Source organism: Rousettus aegyptiacus, unplaced genomic scaffold, assembly GCF_014176215.1.
Source record: "Rousettus aegyptiacus isolate mRouAeg1 unplaced genomic scaffold, mRouAeg1.p scaffold_m13_p_10, whole genome shotgun sequence".
NCBI lineage: Eukaryota > Metazoa > Chordata > Mammalia > Chiroptera > Pteropodidae > Rousettus > Rousettus aegyptiacus.
This window is the reverse complement of record NW_023416285.1, coordinates 32,709,305-32,737,031: the sequence shown is the minus strand read 5'-3', so window position 1 is coordinate 32,737,031 and position 27,727 is coordinate 32,709,305. Positions and strand designations below refer to the sequence as shown.

The 27,727-nt window shown below is 31.5% G+C and overlaps 1 protein-coding gene and 1 pseudogene across 6 annotated transcripts in view; both read left to right on the top strand.

Moving 5' to 3' along the window:
• RAP1GDS1 (Rap1 GTPase-GDP dissociation stimulator 1) overlaps positions 1–27,727 on the top strand; it is a 133,054-nt gene that overhangs the window by 81,955 nt on the left and 23,372 nt on the right. For 4 of the 6 annotated variants that reach the window (XM_016166707.2, XM_016166708.2, XM_016166706.2 and 1 more), the window contains 3 exons: positions 6,106–6,252; positions 18,886–19,014; positions 24,598–24,723. In XM_016166707.2, coding sequence (XP_016022193.1) covers positions 6,106–6,252; positions 18,886–19,014; positions 24,598–24,723 — 402 coding nt within the window. The remainder of the gene's footprint in view (positions 1–6,105; positions 6,253–18,885; positions 19,015–24,597; positions 24,724–27,727) is intronic. The other 2 variants (XM_016166710.2, XM_016166709.2) reach the window with 1 other exon arrangement.
• Positions 17,495–17,613, top strand: LOC118608908 (annotated as a pseudogene).

Below are 27,727 nucleotides of genomic sequence, written 5' to 3'. Positions count from 1 at the left end.
TACTATGTGGACGACAACATGGGCAGAGTAGAAATAGAAACGAAAGTTAACATCAAATTTTAGGTAACAGAAATTCTAATCCCACTACAACAACCAAGACTAGTCTAGGATTTCATCATCAAATGTCCTTTTTAATCAGTTCTTCGGAGAACTTATCTTATGACATATCTTTCTTTACTTGAAGCAAAAAGTCTTACCCCTTGTTGAAAATAAATCTTCTCACTTCCTTTTCTTTACCTACAAATTGCCATAACTGAATTTAATCACAATATGAGATAGTGAAAGTATTTGGGAAAAGACGTATATATAATTCTATGGCAAATTGTGGAGAGGGTGGAAAAAGTGAGGAAGATTATATCTTCTGTAGATGTCTTCTGTTTTCTCTCTGAAGTAGGAATCGTGGTTTCTGTTCAGAATGCAGAGGTTGGGAAAGGGAGGTACTTTAGAAAGTTGTGATTCTTCGGATGGGTCATTATGGGCAGTGTGACTGGGATGTGTGTAAAGATTGTGCAGCAAAGTTTAAGGGCTTGTTCATGCTTATAAGGCCTATAATTTTACAAAGTTAAAAGATTGTGTAATTTGTTCATTCTTTACTGTGCTTTTAAGTATTGTTCTTTAAAGCACATCCTCGGAGTTTTAGAAATTTCTCAATCTCAAAATTGATCTCAGTGAATAGATATGTGACTATGAATTTTGATGTGGATATGAAAATAGCATTATTCTGTGCATCACTAAGCTCTTTCCAATTATCTGTGAAATAGATTTCGTCTGTTGACTCCTCTCTGTTGCATTTTGGACAGCTACTATATAATATAGTTTGGTCTTAATATTTAAGTTCATGGATACCCTCAGAAGATTTAGGGGAGAGAGATACCAAAGAACTTTTCAGAGATGAGTCTTATAAAAAATAGATTCTTGATTGATACTAAGACTATGCTATTGTCTTGTGGAACTGAATGACAAAAATATTTCAATATATCTTTTTTAATGTTTAATGAAGGAACATTGAATTAGAATTTAGATTTCCCAAATTTTCATTCAGAAAGCTGATATTTAATCATCATAATTTCTTTAAGCAAAGTCTGAGTTGAAATATAAGAAAAAGAAATATGGTTTATAATTTATCTTTTTAATTCACTTACTAGAGAATTATTTCTAAAGTACATTTACAGTAAAAGTCATTTATTGACTTTTAAACTCAGTGCCTTAGCTTTCACTGTGGCCATTGGTAACCTTAAAAAGCCTTTGTCGCTTTATGGTCTATACCGTCTTTAATTATGCCAAACACTCTATAACTGCTGTGTTGTGTATGTGTCTGTGTGTATGTGCAGCCTATGGACAGCCAATATCATTAATTATCACTGCAGAGTATAATGTGTGGGATGCTTTTATAGGAAACAGAAAGTGAGGCAGTGCACAAATCTGTGAGACTTTAGGATGTTAAAGGTGATCTCTTTATTTGCTAAAACTTTGAAAACACAAAAGGTAATTTATTCAGGTACTTCTACACACATATGCTCAAGTTTCTCAATATTAATTTTAACAAAATTTATGTGAAAGCTTACTAGTCTGATCAGCTCCTGCTGTTTATTTCTCATGTAGTCATAATTTTTTGAGATGTGCTACATCATAATTATCACTACAGTAACCATTCCTGATGCCACAAAGGATTATTACTTTTGATGGGAAATTAGTAGTTTGACCAGAGAGATACATAAGGAACCAAGATCTTGTTATTATATAAATAAATAAAGGGTGGCAGGAAAACTAATATCGAATATGTATGTAGGCATAATTCTTTTAAAATAGATTTTTTAAATTTGTGTTTTATACTGAATTTCTGATAAGACATATGAAAAAGGTGATGACTAAACCACAAAAGTGGAAAGTGGCATGAAAGTTATAGACTTAAATTATAAAAATAAATTTATAGTTTGAAAATTTTATTTTAGATAAAATTTACTATTGAAACTATGGGTGTTTATATCTTACGTTGTGCTGCCTCCCCAGTTTTCCTCAGTCTTTTCAGAGATAGGAGCCTTCAGACTTCTTTTGGAAAAGCTGGTGATGATAGAAATGATAAAAACAATGTATTTGCTGTTGTTAATAAGGCTTTTCTATAATGATGCATATAAAAAAGTTCTAGAAAACCTATGTAATACTGTTACATAGGTTTTTTAGCCAGTTTCTCATATCTACGTGGTTCTTTTTCCATTTCTTTCAAATTCTAATTTCTAGATAGGTATCCATTTATCTTTCTCTTTCCCTTCCTCCCTCCTTAACTTGAACTGTTGTGTTTTTTTTCATATAATTGCTATATACTCTTAATAATTAACAGAAAAATGACTGTCAGCAAAGACCTGCTCTTGAATATTCTTGAATAGATTCAACCTCATCCTTCAGATTACATAAACTTTAAAAATCAAATAATAACTCGAGAGGCAGTGAAGGGATGAGCAGCAGGACCTTATGCACTACGGGAGGAAATGTACACTGGCTTTGGAAACTTGTTTGTCATCTAGTAAGTGGAAGATGTGCAGATTCTATGACCCAACAACACTGTCTATAAATTATAAATAATAGCCCAAACCTAGGAACAGTCTAAGTAAGAATCAGCAAAAGAACAGACAAATAACTTTGGTGTGTTCATACAATGAATATTATACAACAAAGAGGCATATAACATGGTGTATGAATTTTACAATCATAATGTCGAGTGTAAGAAGGTAGGCACGAAAGAATAAATGCAACATCATTTCATTCAAATAAAGTTGAAAAACAAAGCTAAACCATATTGTGGTTTTAACTAAAACATGAAGAAAAAACAGATACATGCAAACACGCCTCACATTCATCCTCGAAGTGAATGGTAATTTACCAGAATCTAGCCAGAGGCCTCATTCAATGATTATTGAATGCCTACGATGTCCTAGGCATCTGCTGCCCCCAAGGAGGGACAGCCTATTTGGGGAAACATATGAGTAAATCTGAAATTAGGATACGCTAACATGTCACAATAGTTGTATTGAACCGTTCTTTCTTAAGCCTTAGTATATTACTTGTACCTGATAATAATATACTAACTTTATACCAAGTTTTATTGCTTCCTGCTTTTGGCTACTCAAGAGTAATGGAAGTGCAGTATCTCTTCAGATTTAAAGCTCTCCTCTTAGCTAGCGTGGTGAAAGATCGAGCTTGTGCTGGAAACTACTTTGCGTGACAGGCCAGCATTAAAGAATGTAGCCGGGCTTAAAGAGTTGGTGGGCTGCACTTTCTCCAATGGTTGGATACTTCATAATTATGGAAAATTAAGATATAAATTATATTTCTAGAGAGAACAACTCGAGATGCTTCACAAGTTAGAAGTTATTTATTACGAGAAAAATTACAAGTGAGCCTACATTCATGGATATGAAATTTTGGAATAAGGAACTTTGGGAAATTATTTTTAAGTAAACAGTATTATCCATTTTAATATCATAACAAAATTATAGAGCTATCTTTACTGTGGAAAAACAATTTATGTGGATCTGTGCAATTATAAATGTCCTAATATGTATTTTAAATAATTCGAGAGATGCCTTTAAAGATTTAACTCTTTTGTTTTTTTTGGTAGAGTAAAAACATAGGACTATCATTTATTCTTTTTCTCCTTTGCATCCTTGGGATTCTTAAAATATTTTAGTAAAATTTGTTTGACCTTATTTACCTGGCTGATTGGTCAAAGTAGGGGAAGGAAGGGGGACAGAAGGAAAGAAGGGGCAGGCATAAACATTCCTATAGTGGTGGTGAATATATTTTTGACTCAGATATCTATTGTACTCTGCGTTGTTCTTAATTTTGGTAATGTAATTTCTAACATAGAACTTAAATTTATGCTCTGCAACCAATTCTTAACACTTGAGTGAAGAGCTGTGTTGTAGACAATCGAAACACTGCAGAGAGAAGTAGGCGATGGTAGAAGGAAACAGATGGAAGAAAAAACTGATTTTGAAACACAGATAGGTAATTTGCCTGCTAATTGTAGTTCTGTTCTTATTGCATTATTAAATTTGATGAACAAATTTTTTGAATAAATTTGTGTTAAAATTTAATTTTTTTAAATATTGAATAGCTGAATATTATTAGGAAGACAGCTTGGCTTTTAAAATTCACTGCAAATAGGCTCCATATTGTTTCCTTTTTTTTATGCCCCCACATAGTTCTAAGGCTGTTTCCCTAATACATGAAATTAAGGCTTAGCTCTGCAGTAAGATTTCTAAGTCCAAAGCATACACAATTTATATTTTGAAAGCCCGTATTAACTGAGCAATTAGAATAAAAAAAACTATTTGAGCTTGGCAATTTAGAGATATATATTTTACTGTATATTCATATTATTGAAGGTCCAAACATTTGGATTTGTAATCCTAATGTTCAGTTTTCTCTGACATTACTCACATAGACATTGCTGAACAATTTTGATAATTTACATTTATGTAATTAGAAATTAAAACTTTGGAAATTAGATTTCTAAAAGATATGACCAATATTCTTGTCATCTGACTTGTTACCCTGGCAATTAGAAATTTTCTGTGATCTTATTCGCTGTTAGCATTAGGGTCTTGTTGTGCATCCGTATAACAATACAGTAAAGCTAAGAGGACATGGTACAGAACTATGCAGACAAAACTATTTTCATCTTAATATGGAGTTTTTTAAAATTTATCAAAATTATGAATCAAGTATTTATGATGTACTGCTATACAAGTTATGTGTGTATGTGTGTGCTTACCAGAAGGAATGATATATTTCATTATCTGATAGGTTGGGCAACAATTATATAAAGATATGACCTTAGTTTCAGTTATTTTATTAGGAAAACGAAACCCTTTTATTTACTAACGTTACAGCTTTAATTCTTTTGAGAGCCACTTCTTTTGCTGATGCTTTCTTTATGCTCCTATAGCTGCATGGTCCCGTATAAAGCCACTAGCCAGATTTGACTGTTGAGCAATTAAAAGGTGGTTTGTCTGAATTGACATGTAACTGTAAGTGTAAACTGCACTTGGATTTCAAAGATTTATCACAAAGATGACAATATAAAATATTTCATTAATTTGTATAGTGATCGCATGTTGAAATGATCATATTTTAGATATGTTGGATTAAATAAAATATATTACTAAGATTAATTTTTCTTTTTACTTTTTTTAATGTGACTAGTAGTAAATTTAAATTGCATATGTGGCTCACATTTGTGGCTCTCATATTTCTATTGGGCAGCATTTTCCAGAGTCTATCATATTTTGTAAAAGGAAGTTAGGTTTAGAAAGACAGATACTCTTGCTTTCATCTCCTTTCATTCCTATTTTGAAGAGTTAGAAAGTATTCTAAAGCTGTTTATACGTTTCAACAGTTAAATGACATCTGTTCTATGTAATGTAGATGTGCGTATAACAATGTATGTTGTACTGTCATTTGATCACTGGTTATAATGCTATGTATTGTTGTGTTCTAGAATGGAGAGAATAAGGAAACATGAAACAGTAACTACCAAGAATTGAAAAAGGGGTCATGCTATGGACTATAGAAAATACCATTAAAAAGACCCTAGTCCTAGTATTTAGAAATTATACATTGTGATCTAGAATTATACTGTGCCACAGTTTTCTTTGATCATAGCTGACTTTGAAAACTACTGATAGAAAGATATATTTAGTGGTTCCCAAGCTGAGAAAAAAAAAATTCCAATTGAATTTAGTTCCTGTTTTTTCCTCTTACACAGAAATGTCATTTGCGAAAGAGGAGGCAAAAAAAAAAAATTCATGTTATAGTCTTAAACTCCTAAGACACAGAGAAGTACTTTAGGCTTCTATATGATCCCAATGCAAGTGATCTCTTAAAAAGTGATTGTCTCTTTTCCCCATCCCACCCCCATTTCCATGTTTATTTGTTTTGTTTTGTTTTGTTTTGTTTTGTTTTTCCAAAAAGACATATTTAATGCCCTTTGTGGGTTTATTTTCTACTTACTAAATAAGGAATAACACTGTTATATTTTGTATTTGAAATTGTAAGGTACATTTCTTTTTTCTTTTATTTTTAATTTAACTCTTTGTTTTACAGATGAGGGCAGAAGTGCAGTTGACCAAGCAGGTGGTGCACAGATTGTAATTGACCATTTAAGGTCACTGTGCAGTATAACAGATCCCGCCAATGAGAAGCTCTTGACTGTCTTTTGTGGCATGCTGATGAACTATAGCAATGAGAATGGTAAACAAAATTGAAAACTTGCTTTATCTCTGGGGGAAAAATTAAAAATCATCATTAGTATAAACCAGACATATTTAGAAAAATTATGAACAAATAATTCATAAGTGGCATACAAAAATAATCAGCCAACATTAAATTACGATGTTTTAAAAAATACAAAATGGTCATATTTACTAAATGGGACTAGTTTTCGAAGAGTTACCCGTGTTAATCAATTCCAGAAACAAAACATAATGGTATGGTTTAAGATTTCTTGCTATTAACACTTTAAAAGTAAACAATATTAAAATAGCTTTATGTTTATTATTTTATATTAATACCAGGAGTATCCTTAAAATATAAACTCTGTATAAGTAAAATGATTTTATCTAGATACTAGATTAACTCATAAGAATAAAAAGTCTTTTAATTAAATCTGGCCTTATAAAAATAAAGTTCAGAGCAATTGCAGATAACCGATTTTAGAAATTTAATAAATACTGTACACAGAAGTTTCTTCTCTCTGTAAAACATTCTTAGAACCTTGCAACAAATAACATGTCTATAATTTTCAGGTAGCCTATATGGTTGTTAATTAAATGAACATATAAACAGTGATATGGAAAAAAAAAGCTTCACTATACTTTTAAGTGTCACAAAAATTTATTATTTCATATGAATTACTTTATGGATCAAGTGTTCAGATTCTGGTAGTTTTCTAGAAATAAGGTCTTTGTGTGGTTTCTTCCATAAGGGCATTTAATTTGTAGTCTTTCACAGAGACTTTTTATTTGTATATTAAACAATATTATTCTTTCATGTGTTCTAGAAACACAAGGCCTTTTAGGCATATTTTTCACTTTTGATAGTCATGAGTTTAAGGAAATATACTCAATAATTTTTTAAAAACATAGATAAACTTCGATGACAAATGGCTACTGACATTTGGCCTTAGTGTTAGAGACAATAGCAAATGGTGGGGACTGTAGCCCATGTGCCATTGAAAGGAGAGAGCCACTGCTGTCCTGTAGACAGTTGTTTCTATGTGGCAGTTTGGTCACATAGAAACATTTGGGGGAGGGAGGAAGCTGAAAATCCAGCTTTTCCTGTGACATCTGATTTTAAAATGTTGGTTACATTTGCTTTTTTTTTTTTTTTTTTTTTTTTTTTTTTTTAGCACTGTACAGGCTCAACAGTGTTTCCTCAGGTCATCCTATCCAAGGGACACAAGGACACAAGTTTTAAACTTCTAAGTTAAATTATCCATAATAATAATTAAAAAATAGTTTTTATTCATCAAATGGCTTGCCTGTTAAACTTCAGCTAATAACAAATAATAATTTTTATATGATCAGTTCCTTTTATTTTCCTTGCCCTCTGGGAAGAGAAAATGTCCTAAGTATGAACAGAAGAAACAAACGACAGAGCCTGGGCTATCTACAAAATGAGCTAGTTCCTAAGTAATCAGAATTTGACCATAAAACACAGGTATCTGAATTGCCTTAAGACATCATTGGTCAGTTGTTCATGCTGCTTCCTGTCCCCTCAGCTTCACTGAGGCTTGGGCATCTGAGAAAGTGGGACAAGTGCTAAGTGTGGGAGAATGGTTTAGAAAGGTAAATGAAAGGAATTAGTCTTGCTGTGCCTCTAAACTAGTTTTTTGTCCTTTGAGGAAGCTGTTGCTCAGAAATTTATGCAAAAGCCTATCAAATGACTTAAATTGTTTTTGAAAACATCACTAATTCTAAATACGACCATGATTGAGTCCCTCTAATAGGATATCACACCATGTAGGGAAGTGCACTGAGAAGATAATGATTAAAAACATGAGGGTGCACAGTCCAAATGCATAACATATTTCTTTTGTAAGAGTAAGTTTTTTCCCCGATATGCAAATATTCCTAAGAAATAACTTACAGATACTTTGGAAAGCTATATTTTTCTCAGAACATTATTGGAACAGTGGTGGTTTTGTTTCATTAGTCTAAAAGCCACAATCTGAAACCAGCCTTTAAAACTTATTAGATAAAATAGAAGTAAAATTATCTTTAGTATTTTAAAGGAACAAATGCCAAATTTATAACTATCTTTTTTCCTCAGCTTCCTTTTGTATTTGTCTTTAATGGGATCATAGTTTGTGAAGTGATTCTTTTTCTCTAATACACTTTAACTTAAATTATATCCTTTTTGTCTTACACAATTATTAAACATCCTTGTTTTATTTGTCAATTATTTACTTACTCTTTTCTTTAAAATACGTGCTTAAAGACTTTCCAACTTAAATACTAAGTCTTCTTGGCTAACTTGAAATCATTTGGTATTGATCCTGTCCACCTAGATGAGTCACTGAGAGAAAAAACAATAGAGCATTTTGAAACTTAGAAGGCACTTATTAGCCCTATAAACAAAGTTCCTTTTTATATGTGTTTAATTTTGAATTTAGTATACAAACCTCTGCTACTTTCTGAGTAGAAATGTTGAGTGATAAATACCTACCTCCTTGTTACTCTAACAATAAAATTAACTCTATCTTTGAACCCAATAACTTGAGCTTTATTTAGAGGAAGTTATTCTTTAGCTCCATTGATAGAATTTTTTAAATACAAAGATAAGTACTGAAAATTATCACAAAGACAGTTTCTCTGACAAGAACATTTTCAAATTATTAGTCCTAAGACTGAATTGACACCTGACTGAAACTTAAGATATATTGATTTCTCTCCATATAATGGACAGTCCTGAGGAGGATAGCCAATTTTTAAATCCATTAAGTAGGTAATAAAATAAGTTTCCTAAGTACATTTTTAACAGATATATTATGAAAATACTTAGCAGAGAAATTTTTGTGCTCTTTGCTAAAGCGGTATAAAATTCAAGACTCATGAATTTTAAAACTTTTGACCCAGTTCAATACTAGACACTTTTAAGCTATGAGTTGAATATATTCATGTTTCCTTACTGTTGAAGCAATTAAAACTTTTTATACTCAGGTAAGTATGGAATATCTGAATAGGAAAAGTTATAATTGCTTAGTCAGAAAGGTGTATCATATGTAAGTAAAATCATGTTTAAATAGAATAAGACAGTTTGTTTAGTGAAAATCATTTCAAATTTATACTTTTGGGAAAAGTCATACCTGTTTTTCACATGGAAACAAAACAAAACAAAACAAAACACTTCATTCTGTGGCACTCCAAAATTGTCTGGATATTTGACATTGTAGTTAGAAAAAGGCATGTTGACAATTTGACATCCTATTTGAGGAAATGTGCTGAACTTACTAGATTTTCTTTATCTAGTTACAACTTTAAAGTTTTAGTTATTTTTAAAAACAAGGAACTCAAACCTATTATTGTAGATATTTTTATCTCATTAGTTTCTTGGAAATCTTTTTTTCTAGCTTTGGTCACCCAATGCCAAAACATTGCAGTGAAGACTGAAAATTTTGTTCAGATCAACCAGCTGTTTTCAAATGCAATGTAGGAGTTTGGAAAATATTTATTGATTGACTTTTCTGGATACTTAGTATTGTCTACAGCTTTATTACTAACAAAATCAAAACTTGGAAGAAAAATGTGTTTTTGGAATGCATTTTCTTCATTAAATAAGGTAGCAGCATTATATGGTCATGCGCACTATATCAGTTGATATTTCCTATTCATATACAAGTCAGTAGCGGAAAGTGGCATTGAAAATACGCCAGTAGTAACAGTACTGGATCTGTGGTTAAAAATTTATTATAGGTGGCCCACAGATGTGATACATCTGCATGTTTATTCTTGAAAGTTGATTGCAATTTGAGTAGAAACATCAGTAATCTAAAGCGAAGCACCAGAATAATACCTTGTTAATGAATTTATTGTCAGTCACCACTTATATAACAATGTGACCATGATTAATCAATAAATATCTCCTGGAAAACTCTGTAATTGAGAGTTTAATCTTCTTCTTATTACACCTATGCTGGAAACACAAAATACAGAGAGAAGTCTGTTATAACTCTAAAGCAAATTTATAATGATGATATGCATTAAAACAAAGACTATAGTTACTTGGTTTACATATTTCTGTGCCATAAGAAAAAAGTAGAAATAAACGTTCTATCAAGAGAGAAAAAATAATTTCTTTCTAAAATGAGTAACAGATATACAGTCCATGACTGGCTTCTTCATGTGATCTGCATCATATATGTGATATATATGTATACATACATATGTGATTTTTATACACAGCTGATTTTTCTCTATAATTTAATAACTGTTATTGAATTCTTCTTTGCGTGGTTCCTGAAATCTCTCCGGGATTCTCACATTTATGTGCTTCGTGGACTTACGATAACTAAACTATGGTCAAAAGGAGGCCAGCCATGCAATTTAGGAAATGCAGTTCATGGGATATGTTACTGGAGCATAACAATTGAATTTAAGTATTAAGTCTGGCACTTAAATTCAGTTGTTGAAAATAGGCCTGTAAAGTATTTTCTCTCCTCTAATTTAAAGATCACTTAATATGTAATTAACCTTAGCTGCTACTTTCATACTATTCATTTTCCTAGTGAACTCAGTCCAGTAACTTTACTTACTTGTTTTTTTCTTCATACTTAAAATAGGAATAGAAATTAATGAGGAATAATACAGGTTAAAAATTAAAAAACAGTTTGGCCCTGAGTATATTCTTATATTTTGGTATTACTTTATTACACGTAAGAAAGAACATATCCTAGATGTTATGAAAATGAGTTGCTTTGCATAAGTGAGAAGCTGTTTGCAAAGTTTACTTACTGTAGGTACAAGATAATTAACAATTCCATATATTTCCTAAATACTAAAAACTTTACCTAATGTTAAGAGAAATAAACAAAAAATTCAAAATGTAAAATTTTATCTTCACGTCATTGTCTCTTAAAAATTACATTAATTTTTCAGCATACAATTTTCAGTGTATTTTCTGTTTATTCATCTCAGCTTATAAAGTCATCGGAGGTATACTTTTAAAATCACATCTTTTGAAGCCCAGTCAAGTTAGAGTAGTCCAGTATGTTAAAGCACATAAAAGACTTTTATTGTGCAGCCGAAAAGATTTTAAGCTTTTTTTTTTTTAAATGGTGTTGGGATTTTTTATTTACTGACTGTTCTTTTTGTAAAAAGTTTCTGAATTTTTACTGTTTGTCCAACAAAGCTTTCTAATCAATTTAATAAAGTAGGCTGCATTCACGAAATTCTGCTACAAATGCCATTTTCAACAAATTGTTTTACTGAAGGGTGGAGCAGTTCTTGTGCCTTCTGCTAATTCTGCCTATTGAATTTGAGCAATTAGACAAGGTTAACTTTCATTGTAATCCTCCTAAATGATTACTGTAATAATGCTGTTACTTAATGGACAGGCTAGAACTTGATTTTTAGTAAATGTGTACCAAATGTACATTTTGGTTTTTAATTCCACATGGACAAGTATTGACATTAATATTCACCTTTTGCCCTTATAGATTGAACTTCTGAATGAAAGAATCTGAAATTTTATTGTAAAAAATGAAATGATTGTTATAGTTTTTTTTAATTTAAATCTAGTTTTAATTAACCTTTAAAGAACAGTTTCTTTCTGAGATGAAAGTATACAGTTTTAATGATTTAAAATTTGGCATTATATTACAGAAATAATACTTTCTCAGAATCTCATGTATTAGATTGTTCCCTGGCCATGATAGTGCATTTAGCATTGTGATACTAAATAGATACCCAATTTAACTGAGGGCAGTGGAATATGTTTGGGGTTTGTCGTTCTCTAACATGTTTTACATTTATTTATTTGCTTCATGTGTGAACTGGAGATGATTCATCATAGATGTTATTGAATATTTTCGAGATTTTCCTCATAGTGAGAATTTGAGGTGGCAGAGTTGGCTTTCTGATTTTAACTCATCCTCACGAGACATAGAGAATTCCGAAATTATACTTTTTCTTGAAAGACTCAAGGAATTAAGTAACTAAAAATTTAAAACACCTCCTAACATTTATATGATGTTGTAAATTCTAAAGAGAGTACATAATCTGATCTCTATTATTCTGCCCAGATTTAATTGTTACATTCGTATAGTTTTCACAGTCATTAGTTATTGACACATTTTAATATTGCAATGTAAGTATACATTTACATTTCAACTGACAGGATTTCTGCATATGAAGCACATAGGGAGATTTTCTTTGTATATGGAATGCTTACCTATGTTTGAAAATGAATATTTAGATAGTAATGACAAAACTGAAAGTCCATGCCTTGTTTTTATTATTGATGTTACTACACTATTGAAATATGATGGTTTCAAAGCACATAAGTATTGACTACACACAAGTTTTAAAGTCAAAATGAATAATGGATTTTGACCACATGTCAGTGTATCTTTAGATCACTTAAAATATCCATTGAGAGAGAGCAGAAAAGTATTCTATGTAAATTAACTTGTATAAAAATTAATAATTCTGCTAACTACAAATAAAATCCAGTTAACATCAAACTGCATGCATTTTATTTATGAAACAATTTTTAAATAATGTTTAGAAAATGGGTATTGGCTAGAAGTCAGAAGTCTTTTGGTTATGTAACTGTATCTTGTTAACGCAATTTGTGTTGCAAATAACATGTATGTAATTTTAAAGTGTTAAACATAATCACAGTAGTGTTCCACAGTTCATTAGTAACACTTGAGGGTTTTTTAAGCCAGTAAATCAAGAAACTTTATGTTTTTAAACACATATGTTGGTAAGAGATACATGTTGTAATGTAAAATAACCTGGAATTTAGCTTAATTTGCTATATAAAAAATAGGCTTGAATTTATAGGTACTGTACATGCGGCCTGTGAGCAATGCCATATGATAGCAGAGACTGGATTTATTTCTCCCAATAAGGGCTGCTTCAGAAACAGCTGGCAGCACTCTTTTCTTAAAAAAAAAAAAAAAAAATCTAGTTTTAACCTTTGAAAAACCAGTTTCTTTCTGAGATGAAAGTACAGAGTTTTTTTTTAATCAGAGTAGACATATCTAGAGAAATTTCCTTTGTAGTAGTATTCATTATAACAAGAGTTGATCTTGTAGTAAGTAATTTAACCTGGAGCGAGTCTGGGGGGGAAAAAGTGTTTGCCTAGATTAAGACTTAATCACTCTAGATGTCATTAGATTTAGAACCGTAAATGGATGTGCCTCTTAAGAATAATAAAATGGTTTTTCTTCTGTGATTTCGCTTTGGGGTTCTTTTCTCCTTGCTGTTGTTTTACATTACTCATGTAATTTTGTCCTTTAGAACTTTTACAAAGGAGAAATTTTGCTCTGTAGAAACTTTTATTTTCAGAACCCAGAAAAATACTTTTGAATCTCTTTTCTGTTTTTTATTGTTAACTTAGAAAGCAAGAAATTTGTAAATGTAGTGTTTTAAATTTTCAACATTCTCAATATTAATGAATCTTGATGCTTTTTTTCTTTGAAATTTCTGTCATTAAAAAGTATAACCTGAGGCTTAAATTACAGGAGTAATCCTGATGCAAAAACACATTATTTATATGTGTTTTGTGTAAAGAGGGCTTTTTAAATAATTGATTTGAAGTTAATTTTAATCACATGTAAATATTTTTAATTTTATACACTGGATTTAGAATAATACTAGCTCTCCACTTTTATTATCAATCATAAAATATATACCTGCACTTGTATATGCATAAAATTTTTAACCACAAATCCTTTTAGTAGCTGTATTTAAGTGTCTTTACTTTTCAGTGTTATAATGGAGCTACAACTTCCTTAAACTCATAAGTGCTACTTCACTGTTATACCATATTTTTATTTTTTAATTTTTTTATGTATATTTTGTGGGGGAAATAAAGATGTGCTATTAGTCAAGGGCAGTTTTCTTCATTCTTTATTATTCCCAAATGGTTTTGATTCAATTTGTATTAGAACTTCTCATCAGGATTTATATTTGCTTGTTTTTATTGTTTCAACTATATACAATTCTTCTGACTGTAGATGAGATGTTTATGCATGCCTGTAAATAGAATACTTTTTATACTATGAATAACATGCATACCATATGTACATACCAATGTAGAGACTGTATGTTTTGAATTGTGTGTTTTATTTTGACACAGTTTCATCATTAACTCCTATTTACCAACAAGCTTAATAGACTTATAACATTGTCTATAAGAGCCTTTTCTTAGGATAAAATAAACAGGTTATAATCTTCTTAAAAAACCTTTTCTTTTTAGTAATTGATCAGCATAACTTCAGTTGAGTTACTGGATTTCTTGGCATACTTTTCTGGACCTATAATCTGTCTATACCAATGTTTTAAACATTAAATTTAAAACTCAGGGGGTAAAAGGTTCTTCAACTTAAGATCTTCTCTCCAGATCTCCATTCTTTGGAGTTTCCATGAGTGTGACCTGAGGAACTTGGAACCATTGAAATTCAAATGTAGGTAGGTAAGTGTTCACACCAGCGCATGCGTTGATTGCCTTATATCTCTTTGTATATGCATCTGTATTGCACCCCCTCAGTGCCTTTCTTCTTCTTCCTCCCCATAGACCATGTAGGGCCTGTGTCATCTTGACATTACATAATTTTGTAATTCTGTATTTTGGTCAGTATTTGTCTGTAATGTGTGTCAGGAGCAATTTTAAAATGTCTTCAGATGTTTATGACATTATGCTGTCTGGACTGTCACATGTAACTGTTTTCTGTGTTTGGGCCTGGATTGCATATTTGTGAATTGTTTGTTGAGCTCTGATAAACATTCCTCTGGAGTTGCTGGTATTCACTGAGGGATGCAGAAAGTCTCAGTCTTGGCATTTCATTCTCAGATATATCTAGAGAATGAACTATTTCTGGTTCTAAGAATTTCTTCCAGTTAGTCTTTGATTTAAAAGTCATACTCTTGATACTTACTATTCATGGTGGCATGAGTGTGTCATCTACTGTCCTTCGAAGTTCATTCACAACCTTTCTTTGGGCAGTAAAAAAAAATTATTAAACTTATTTGCTTTCAGCAATAAGAATTAATACTAATTTATTCCACACAAACAGGACCCCTATTTAGTGCCCCCAAAATTATTTATCGATAACATACTAAGTCATAACTAAAATAGGCAGACTCAATTATGGACTATTCTCCTAGGCTTAAGTAGAATTTCTACTCAAATAAGCAAAATGGGATGTGTAGGTGCTTCGTTAATGTAATTTGCTCAAAATATCTGAGCACCAAAATCTGGCATTCCCAGCAGCATGTTTTTTAATTTTTACTTTTTATTATGACATATGCCAAGCACATCATTCATTGAATTTCAGAATCTCTTCCGTGTGTGTGTGTGTGTGTGTGTGTGTGTGTGTGTGTGTGTGTGTGTTTTCCATCTTCTATAAAAATTAGGTAATCCTTTGGCAATGGTTCTTAAACCTTTGGCCTCGGGACTCTTTTAGACAATTAAAAATTACTGAAAACATCAAAGAACTTATTGATAAATACAACCCATTAATATCTACTATACTAGAAATTTAAGTGGAGAAAGTTAAAAGTTTTAGTATTGCATTTTAAAATACCCCGTATGTTAATATAAATAACATTTTTATGAAAAATAACTTTTCAAAATTAAAAGAATGCTAAGAGTAGCATTTTATTGTGTGCTATGGTGAAGTATATAATGACTACAAATAACCGTTTGGTGCTACTACTGGATTAATGCTGAAGTCCTGGCAGTTTACCCACTATTATTTTTCCAACATCATTGCAAATGTGCATACAGTGAAAAAGGCTAATAAAATCTTAGTATTTTTATGAAAGTAGTTTTGACTTTGTGATCTTCTGAAAGGGTTCTGGGGATCCCACTTTGAGAACCATGTTCTAAGATGCCTGCTTATCTTAATGAAAATTTGTATCAACCTATTTGAAGTGAAGTTTCTTTTTCCTCTTTCGGGCCGTCATTATCCAAGGAGAATGACTTGTTTGCAGTTGATATGAACAGACTTTAAAGTTACTTGAGTATAAATTTTGTTAGTTAGCATCATCAAATTGGGTATTAAAGCACCCAAATGCTCGGAAATGAGTCTGTCCATTGGATGACTATATAGTTTTCTCTTTATACTTGTGTGTGGTATGTGTGTTGTATGTGAGTATACAATTAATTTGGCTCCTAGGTAGCTTTAAAACACATTTTCATGAAGCAATGTGATTGTCATGAATCGTGGTGGTTTGCACCAGATGCCATTGTGCTATGCTACTTTTTTCCCTCATCTACCACAATTTCAAGTACTACTGCTTTAATTTATATGCCAAAGACTGCTCAAAACTGCAGCATTTCTTTCTGTCCCTCTTTTCCCTGGAACCAAAATTCATAATATCGTAAAGGCAGTCCAAAGAAATAGTAGAGATGCCAAGTTAGGAGAATATGGAGAACATCATCTTCTAAGTGGCAGTCTCCTGTCGAGTTATCTCCTTCATAAAATTTACTATTTTTCTGATGTCCCTGGACTGTTGGATTTTTATGGTTTGTGCCAACAGTACTGAGGGGGTGTGTGATGCTTACATATATGCAGACATATAGTGGATTTTGACGCACACTCAATGCATGCGCTAGTGCTCACGCTTACATACCTGAAATTTAATGATTCAACAGCTCTGCTATATTTAAAGAGGTAGTCCAAATGAGTAAATAAATGAAAGTTAAAAATACTGCTAAACAAAGATCTGCAAAAGTGATCCAGTAATAAGGAACTCTATTTACTGGTAAGTAATCAAAATAATTTCTAACTGGAAAGTTTCTTGGTGCATGATCATTATAAATACTATAACCATAATACAAGTATTCTGCCAATATAACTCAGAGGTATAATACGATACCCTTTAACATAAGTAATTTGCCTCTAAGATACGTATTGTGGATCATTAATTGCTGAATTCTATAGTTAGAAAAACTAATATCAAAAGCATAAAAAATCATTTAGTTGAATATATTCTTTTATTTCTATCTCTTTTTTGGACAGACTTCATAATGCCATTACAAAATTTGACATTGTTTTTTAGACTATTTGAATTCTAGATGTAACCTTCCCTTTTTCTCGGCCTGTTTTCTATTCTTGTTTTTGTAATAGTCCCCTTTCTAGTAGATATGGGTCCCTACAACTGAACCAGATAATATCCATAATTACACACTTGTCAGTTTTCAGGGGCACAAGCCTCTGTTGGCTATCTCTTCATACTTCACTCTAAAAGCAGGAAAAATTGTCGATAGCCATGGTACCCTGAATAAGCCCAATCCCATCTGATCTCGGAAGCTAAGCAGAGTCAGGCCTGGTTAGTACTTGGATGGGAGACCACTTAGGAAAACCAGGTGCTGTAGGCTTAAAAAAAAAGTTAAGGAACTGTTAGCTGACAAGGTTCTTGCAATCTGCGAAATCAACCAAGGGTTGCCTCACCTAAAAAAAAATTTTTTTTAATAAAAGGAAAAATTAACTATAAAGACTAGCAAGCAAGAAATCAATTGGCATGGGAGACAACCTTATCTTTCCTGATAATCACCCAACCACCTACTTATCTATAGGTTAAGAACTATGAAGAGATTAGTAGGCAAACTGTCAAGGGATGCATGCTATGAAGAAAAGGTGTTTTGTAAGAAGCAGGTTTTTATCTTGAGAGTCTCAATAGGTAACTTAATAGAATTTGGAGAAAAATATTCACTTGAAAGTGACATATAATTTTTAAAAGAATTTTGAAGCATTCCTATATCTTTGGATGGACTAGTTATTAACAGTAACAGTATTGTGATAGGCAGATGAGTGTTTATATCTTTTTTCTTAGCTTACAGTACTTATGGTTAGCATTTTGATTTACTTACCTTTAGTTTTGTTACAGGTACTCTATTATCATGTTCACAAAGAGCTTTTGTAGAAATTCAAGGCATATTAAGTAATTTAAAACCAATTTGTTTCTTAGAAAATTATCACAAAGCCATGTTGACCTCATCGTATTCACCTCTCAAGCCAAAATTTCATTTCTTTACTAAGATGTTTATCACTATTATTAAATAAAAATGTGAAAAGAAAAATATTTTAAATAATCCAATTTTCCTCATTAAAACTACTTTTCCTACTTTTCATCAAAGAACACTGCTGCAATTAAACAATAATTTTTGTATGTTATGTACTTTTCATTCTTTATTAAGGGATTCTAAAATTTTTGTCTTCTCTCTTGGTCTTTATTAAACTTGTTTTTTTTCTTATGCTTTTATATAATGTGATTTCCTGTAATGCAAATATTACTTCATCTAATCTTTTTACTTAAAAACAATGGTAATGTTTAATTATTTATACATCTTTAATGCCTGCTTTGTAATGGTATAAGACCCTGTTTAAAAAAAAAACAACTAATGTTTGACATATTCTAATTATTTTCATTTCTAAATTTCTTTTAATCATTGAAAACATTCAAGACTCAACTCTTCTGAACTAATGTATTAAAATTTTTCAAGACAATTTTGTGAATGGATTTAATCTTGCTTTACTGTAATTGAAACAGTATTGAGTTTGCAGTAGAAAGAATAAGGGGTGTTTTCTTCTTGTTCATTCCTATTTTGGTACATAAACATTTTTTTTTATTTGTTTGTTTGTTTTTGCAGATTCCCTTCAAGCTCAGCTTATCAATATGGGTGTTATTCCTACCTTAGTGAAATTACTGGGCATCCACTGTCAAAATGCAGCTCTTACAGAGATGTGTCTCGTTGCATTTGGCAATTTAGCAGAACTTGGTAAGTCCTAGTCATGAACCACTAATGTAATTAACTTATTAATGTACTTAACAATAAAATTTTTTTTAGATGTTAACCACCTGAAAAGCCATTTAGATTACGTTAGTTTATTTATTTTTTTTTTTTTTGAAGCATTGTAGATACTTGCTTCAATGTTAAAAAAATTTAAAAAAGACAAATCCAGTTATATCTTATGATTGTATTATTTATATCTGAGAGCTAGTTTGCTTCCCTAATTATTTAAAGCATTAAGATTTAAAGTTTACGCTTGTATGTCATTTAAGAGTTGAATATTTAAAATGATCTCCTTTAACTTTAGTATTTTTACATGAGAGATGGTCTTAAATTCAAGTATTGTATTTCTAGGGCAAAAATAAAGGACTAAATACTTGATTACATTATCAGGTGAAAAGGAATCTAGCAGACTATGGTTCTTCCTCCTTTTTTTTTTTTTAAATAAAATCCTTAAAAATGATAAGGGACTTTTTCATAAGAATATATTTGTAATAGCATTAGAAAAAATTATAAGATCCTTAAAAATCAGAAGGCAGGCACAAACCAGACCACTGCTGGAAGCAGCCCAGTGATAGCAGGACTAATGACCCCAGCATTCCCAACTCCTTTCTCAGTTTTGTTTTTCTCTATATTATTATTGTACCCTTTCTCCTCTCCTTTCTTCCCATGATTTTTGATAGAAACTTACAACTACTGGTCTAAATCTACCTCCCAACCATGTTTATATAAATTGTTTATTATGGAGACAGCAAGGCCAAATGATTTTTTTTGTCATAGCTAAATACAATAGCTACAACAAAAAATCCATTTCATGAATTATCTCCATTTTATAAATAAGTAGAAGCATCAAGACTGTAACCTTGAATTTTCTAACTAAAAGCTTATGTCCTTAGAATTACATATAAAAATCTTGATTTCAGTACTTTACTTTTGCTTTGACTTCAAATTAAGGGAATAAAGATTATTAGAATTAATTTTTAAAAGTCCTCTTTCAGTGGGTTATCTTCTGGTATTTGTGAATGTTTCTTCTCCGCTTTTCTTCTTTTTCATACTGTCTCATTTCCATCATTCAAGTAAGACCAAGTTACTGCTTCACAAGTTATTATTTTTCATTATTAAAATGGAATGTGGGAGTTTGTGTTCAGTATAGTCTGTAGAAATAAAAGAAATTATGTTATAATCCCTGGTGATGTCAAATCTTTGTAACAGAAACAAGATTGCATAAACCACCGAAATTCAGCCTCGTCTTGCTAGTCTATATTAAAAGTTGGATATGCACCCAATTTAGTCCAAATTTTATACTCTCTTCCCAACTGTTACTGCCTTTACTCCATTTGAAAGAAGAAGAGATAAAAGAGAAATATTCCTTTGTTTACTAAGGTTTCTAGAGTTTATATCATGTCTCTTATGTCCATGTAATACATCAACTCTGAAATAGGACATATATGCTCCAGAATACTTTTTCTCTTTTCAATGGGCTTCATTACCCATGAGTTAATGAATCACATAGTATTATTTTTTATTGACACAAGTAAATATCAAATACATTTCACATTTCTATCACACAATTCTGAATATAGCATATTACTAAATGCTAGTGTTACTTTTTGTTGATTTTTAAAATAAAAATGTTAAACAGAAATTTGTGTTTTTTTCTCACTAAAGCTATTTAATAGCTTAAAGACAAAATATAAAATAATAAGTACAATCATTTCAGATTTGGAACAGAAAAGGAAGATGAAGTTCTGCCTTTTTGTTCTCTTTGAATTCCAGTTTAAGAGTTCTAGAAAGATAATAGGAGGAATTGCCAAATAACTCAAATATCACAGAACTAAAGAACATAATGTTTTAGATTGGAAGGGTTTTTCAGATTCCTAGCCTCATTGATGAAAATAGACCCAGACCATGGCATATCAATGTGAAATTTAAAGTAATGGGGACAGACACATCTTATAACTTAAGGAGGGAGGGAAGGGAGGGGAGAGAGAGAAAGAGGTCGCATACAAGAGAAGCTAGAAGAAAAGGGAGTGTTGCCTTCAAAAATTTGAGGAAAAATTATTTTCAACATAGAATTTTATACCCAAACTATCAATCAATTATGAGGTTACAATAAAGACATTGTGAAACATGAACATCTCAGAAAATTTATATACTACATACCTTTTCTCTGGAAACCACTGTAAGATGTCAAAACAAGGGATGTAAATTAAGATGACAGTGTAAGAATCAGGAAACCAGATCCAACAGGAAAACAAGAATTCCTGTTTGGTGAATTCCAGTATGGTGAAATGAGAGCCCCAAATGGTCTCTTTTCAAAGAGCAACCAGTCGAGATTGGAATAAGTCAGAAGGCTGCTGGAGTCAGGGTTGGGAAAGTTCTTATAGGAGATGAAATTGATTTAATACCTAAAATAAATGAGCTAAAGAAGAGATGATTAGACAACTGATGGATAATTTAGATTTTAATTAATGACAAGTACATAAAAAATTAAGCAAATGAGAAATAATTCCATGAAAAATGAAATAGTATATTATGAAAATGCTCATAATTGACATAACCAAAAATACTTAAAACCAAAAAATCAAAAAGTGGCAATACAAATATATTATTTAAAGATGTGGAAGTAAAATACCAATGAATTAACTACAAGAACTTTATGGGCTTGCTTCTGAGAGAGAAGAAATGGGAAAGGGATACTGGATTTTGCTGGTAGTATTAGGACTAATTCTTTAAACTCATAATTTTGATTAAAAAAAAAATAATGAGGCTTCCGGCTAAAGGTCTGTTAAGGATCCATGGCATATATATTCAAATGTAAGGTCCAAATTATACTTCAGTGCTACCTTTTTTCTGTATTCGCCTGCAGGGTAGGTACAAATTTTGTTAATCATAGGGTTAATCATAGTGCATTGTTTCCTTGTTCTGGCATATGGCCTGCATTACTTAGCAGTAGTAATTTGGTTTTAGTTTAATAAGTGTTTGGAGGAATAGAACATGGATCGGTAAAAAGAGTGCTAAGATGATTATTTTTAAAAAGAGTAAGAGCACATAACTAGGTAAATGATGAAATCTGCTTCACCTATGATTTTATGTTCTGAAATGCATTCCATTTGAAGAATCATCAGAAGCAGAGGAGCAACCAACAGTGTTCAAGGGTTAAATCATTCCTATTTAAATCAAACTAACCTACTTTTAGGGTAAGGTTTGCCGACATTCGTACAATATGATTTCTGAGGGTTTATGTAGCTCATTGGATGACTCTCCTCTCCTACTCCTTTTTTATGGCACTAAGCCATCATACTACAAGTCCCGGAGTAGACTTTTATCATTTTGGCATCAGTCTATCTGGCGCGTGTGCCAAAAGCAGCATGACAGTGAATCAAAACTGTATTAAACCCTGTTAAAATTTGTGTTTCTCCTTTCTCCTTTAAATTTGAATTTGCAATATTTGGTATTGACAGAGATTTCCTAGAGACTAGAGATCAGAACGCAACCCTTCTATTACTTTACGTGTTCATTCAGTCATAGATTTACTCAATAAATTTCTTTTGAGCACCTGCTGTGTATGGGGCATTATACACTTTTTGTCATAATTAAAATAATTATACACTGTCTCTGCCCTCAAGGAACTTACAGTTTAGTCAGTGAAATGGAATTTTTTAATTAATTCACAAATAAATAAGCAGATCATTATAAATTATGATAATTGCTGGTATGAGAAAGTAATGGAATGAGGTGAGGGGCTAAATTAGAGGCATAGACTCTAGGTGGGAAGGAGCATTTTCAGACAGTCAAGATTTCAAAATGTTTACCTCCTGTACAGTAAGTGTTTAGTAGCTTTCTCAGGAAGCTGCTGAAGGATGCTTCCACCAAAACAAAACAAATGAAGGCGAAGACGTATGTAAGAGTATCTAATACAGGAAAGATAAGAAAGGATCCATCAAAATAATGATTAAGAGAAATTCCATGTCATCAGCTGTGCCCCCCAAAGAGAGAACAACCAATCTAGATTGAATTCTGAGGGAAATGTCTAAATATATTAATAGCATATCTGATGCAGCAAAAGAAAGTAAGAGAAATGAATTTCAGTTGTATTTTGGAGGCAGATTGGTGGACGTTGGTAATGCATTGGATGTTGAGTGAGAACAAGCAAGTAATAACTCCTAGTTTTCTATCTGCATAGATGGATAGATGGAGTGTTCATTTATCAAGTTAAGGAAGTTTGGAGGAAGAACAGAAATCAGGATAATATCAAAAGTCCATTTTATTCATTGAGTTTGAATGCTAGAGATACTCAAATTAAGATGTCAGATGATCAGTAAATACATAGCCTGGAGTCCAAAAGAGGGCTAGAGATATGATTATATAAGTATATAATAAGTATATAAGTATATAACATATAGGTGCTGTTTTGATACTATGGAAGTAAGTTGCCTAGGGTAAGAGAAGGACCAAAAACATAGGAAAGCATGCTAAGCAAAATAAGTCAAACAAAAAAGAACAAGAACTGTATGATTTCACTCATATGTGGAATATAAAATAGAAAGCAACAAACCAAACAAACTCCGAGACACAGACTACAGAAGGGTGGTCACCAGGGAGAAAGAAAGGTGGAGGGAGGATGAAGAGGCTAAAGTGGGTCAAATATATGGAGACGACTTTGGATGGAGAGCACACAGTGCAACATACAGATTGTGTATTATAGAAATGTACACTTGAAACATGTGTTTAACCAATGTCACCATGGAACTTAAAAGGTAAGAAAGCAAAGGGTCACTTACCTAAGAATTGGAATTTATAGAGGTCCAGTGGAAAAGGAGGAGCAGCAAAGGAGACTGCGGAGTGTAGGGTGGCCCAAAATTAGTTCGAAGTGGGTTTAGGAATCTGTATGAATTGAGAAAGTAGCAATAGTGTATGTGAATAATGCTATCAAGAAACTTGTTTGTGAAAGTGAACAGATTGGTTGGTACTTGAAGAAAAGTAGAATAGAGGGAAGGTGTTTATTTTTAATATTTTTATGTGTGAAATATTAAAGCATAAATGCTCTTGGTGAGGCTCTAGAGTGAGGAAGAGAGGTTAGAGTTGCCAAAGAGGCAAGAGAGAATGAGACCCCAAGTAGATGTGAAGAATAGTCCTTAAGTAGTAGACATGTCAGCACCAGTACAAAGCGCACCACTTTAATGATAACAGGATACAATTATAAGTCACCTTGAATTCAGCCATGTGAAGTGCAGTCTGTTCTGAGTAATTTTTCTTCTTTGACAAAGCCTCAAAACTATGAATTTATAATTTAGTAATTTTATTGTTGCTATGGTTACCTATATGTGATGCTAATGAACATTTTTTTATAAACTTGAGTTTAATTGGGATAGAATATTTTCTTTAAAGCCTTAGACAGTTTTCCTTTTCAGGGGCATTAAAAAATGGCTTTGATTGTTCCTGGATTAGAAGAGTGTTTGCATTTATACTTAATAGTACAAAATGACCAAGTATTGAAAGTAATAGAAAATAATTTCTGGGTTTAATTTGTTTGCTTACTCTAAATTTTCATCCTTTTTTTTTTTCCAGAGTCAAGTAAAGAACAGTTTGCCAGTACAAACATTGCTGAAGAGCTGGTAAAACTCTTCAAGAAGCAGATAGAACATGATAAGAAGGAAATGATTTTTGAGGTTCTTGCTCCATTGGCAGAAAATGGTGAGAAAATAAATGCACCTCTTAATTTTTTAAATCACGTAGACTTTTTCCATTTTTTCTCATATTACTTAGTTGTCGGCTATTTAATTCAAAATGCTTTGTTTTATTAATAAGTTTTATTTTGGATATCTCTAACTTCAGCTATAGTATCTACTCCATGACGATATCTACATTGGCCAAAGCTACTTCGCAAGTTCCTTTGACTTTAAAATCTTGGCAAAGATAGGTTTTGTAGCTTACACATTCTTATGCCTATCTGGAAAAGGCAGCTGAGAGGTCGAACTCCCATTTATATACCCTTTCAGAGCAAGGGGGATAAAAGCTGGGAGTCCCAGGCCTGCCAAAAGTGTGGACACTGGTAAGCTACTCCCATCTTTGGGCAAAAAATTTTAAAGGATACACCCTAAGAATAAGAATGAATCACAATAAACAAACCATCCCATATAAGTAATTTTTCAAATACAGTGTCTAGCACATATTCAAAGTAGACCAGACACATGAGGAGACAAGACATTGTAAGCAAGAACCAGCACAAAGAACAGGCAACAGCAGCAAATCTCTAGATAACTGGAATTATTAGACATTGACTCAAACCAGGTATGCTTATTATATTCAGAGTTAAAAGCAGCTTGAAAATTTTAGAAGGAAACTAGAAACTATAAAAAGTGACATAGCAAATTTTAAGAAGAAACAATTGAAAATTCCTGAGTTGAAAAATACAACCCAAATTAAGAATCTAATGGATGAGTTTAATGGCAGATTAAATATAGTTGAATTAGGGAGCCAGAGAACTGGAAGATAGATTGAAAGGAAATCCAGAAAGAAAAGAACTAATATTCATTAAAAAAAAAAAAAAAAAAAAGATACAGAGGATAAAATGAGCAATTCTCATATACATTTTTTTGGAGTCCCAAAAAGTGGGCGGCTGAGGGAGTGGACAGGAGAAATATTTAAAGAAATTTTGATAGAAAATTTATCAGAAATCAAAGATTCAAGAAGCCAAATGAATCTAAAATGTGATTTAAAAAAAAATCTACATCTAGATACATCATATTGAAATTGCAGAAAACCAATGACAGAAGTCTTAAAAAGTAGCCAGGAGAAAAATAGATTATCTTAAAAGGGCCAACACTTTGACGGACAGCTAACTTCTCAACAGCAACAGTGAAAGCCACGCACTGAAAGAAAACAAATGCCAACCTAGAATTCTAAGCCCAGCGACAATACCTTCAAAACTGAAGGTAAAATAAAATTATTTTCAATGAAAAACAGAAAGTTCTCTACCAGTATACTCTCACAAAAGGAAATTATATCAGGTTTTTGTCAGAAATAAGCAAAATGCTTCCAGAAGGAAGGTTACATCCAAAAGAGAGTAAAGAGGGGGAAAACTGGTAAATATATGGGTAAATCTTATGAACATTGAATATATGAAATAATTTGTGAAGTTTAAAAATGTATATGTATATAATTTAAAATATATCACAAAATGGGTATATAAGTTTTGCGGGACATAAAAGGTATGAAAGAGTCCCAAGACCCTTGTGTTATCTGGAAGAAAGTACCATTAGACTCTGATTATTCAAGGATTTCAACTTTTAAGGTGACTACTAAAATAATTTTTTAAAACCATGTGTAATTACCAAAATAATGGAAGGATTTATGGAAAGATTTTTTTTTAAAACACCCCTTCAATCCAAAAGAACAGAAGAGAGGAGAGAAAAGAGAACATGGAACAGAGGCTATAAATAGGCCATAAAAAATATACTAGATTTAAGACAGTGTTTCAGTAATTATGTTAGTACATGTGGCCTAAATGCTTTAGTTTAAAACTCAATTGTCAACTAAATTTTAAAAAACCAACTGTACTTTTTAAAACAAGCAACACTGCTAAATATGAGGAAATTTAAAAAGTTGAGAATAATAGGATTGAAAAAAATGTACTATTTAAACCTAAAGAAGGCTGAGGTAGTTACCTTAATATTACATCAAACAGACTAAGATTAAGACGTGCTAGAGATAAAGATGATAACTTTATAGTAATGAAAATTCTAATTTATCTGGAAGGTGTAACAATTATATATTACCACAAAACATGAAGTAAAAATATCCATAAATAAATCCATAAATCCATAAATATTATAGAAGCTTTTAATACTTTTTTCATTAATTTCTAGAACAAGCAGATTTAAAAGACAATAAGTATAAAATATGTGAACAACATGATTAAGAAAATTGATTTAATCAACATATTTTAGACCACCGTACCCAGCCACAGAGCCCTTTCTTCTCAAGTACATGTGAAACATAAAAAACATGTTATAAAACAAGTTTCAGCAAATTCAAAGGATTGTAACCTTACAGAGTATGTTCTCTGACTTAAGTGAATTGTCTAATAATAAAAACTAGGAAATTCTTGTATGTTTAGGTATTTAAAATTATACTGCCAGTACTTTAGAGGTCAAAGAAAAATCATAATGAAAATTAGGAAATTTTCTAATAATGAATGTGAAAATACTGTCTCAAATCTTATGTGATATAGGTTAGGCCATACTTAGAGGGAATTTTTTGCTTTAAATGAATGTATTAGAAAAGAAAACTAAAATAAGTAAACTCAATATTTATCTCAGAAATTTAGGCAGGGAAAGACAAAGGAAGCTCAAACAACATAGAAGGAAAGAAATCTAAACAGCCAAAATTAATGAAATAGAAAATACATAATGCTATAGAAGCATATAATCACCGAAGCCAATCTGAATTGACTGTTAAATCCCTAGTAAGATTAATCAGGAAAAAAGAGAAGGCACAAACAACCAAAATCAAAAATGTAAAAAGAAATCTTAACTACAGATCTTACAGACTTTTGTAAAAGGATGTTATGAACAAATTAATTTCAAAACATTTTAAAGTATGGATGATACAAGAAGAAATGAAAAAACTGAGTAATCTTAAATTTTTTCCAGAGAACAGGAAAAGCATATACTCACCAATTTATTTTATGAGACTA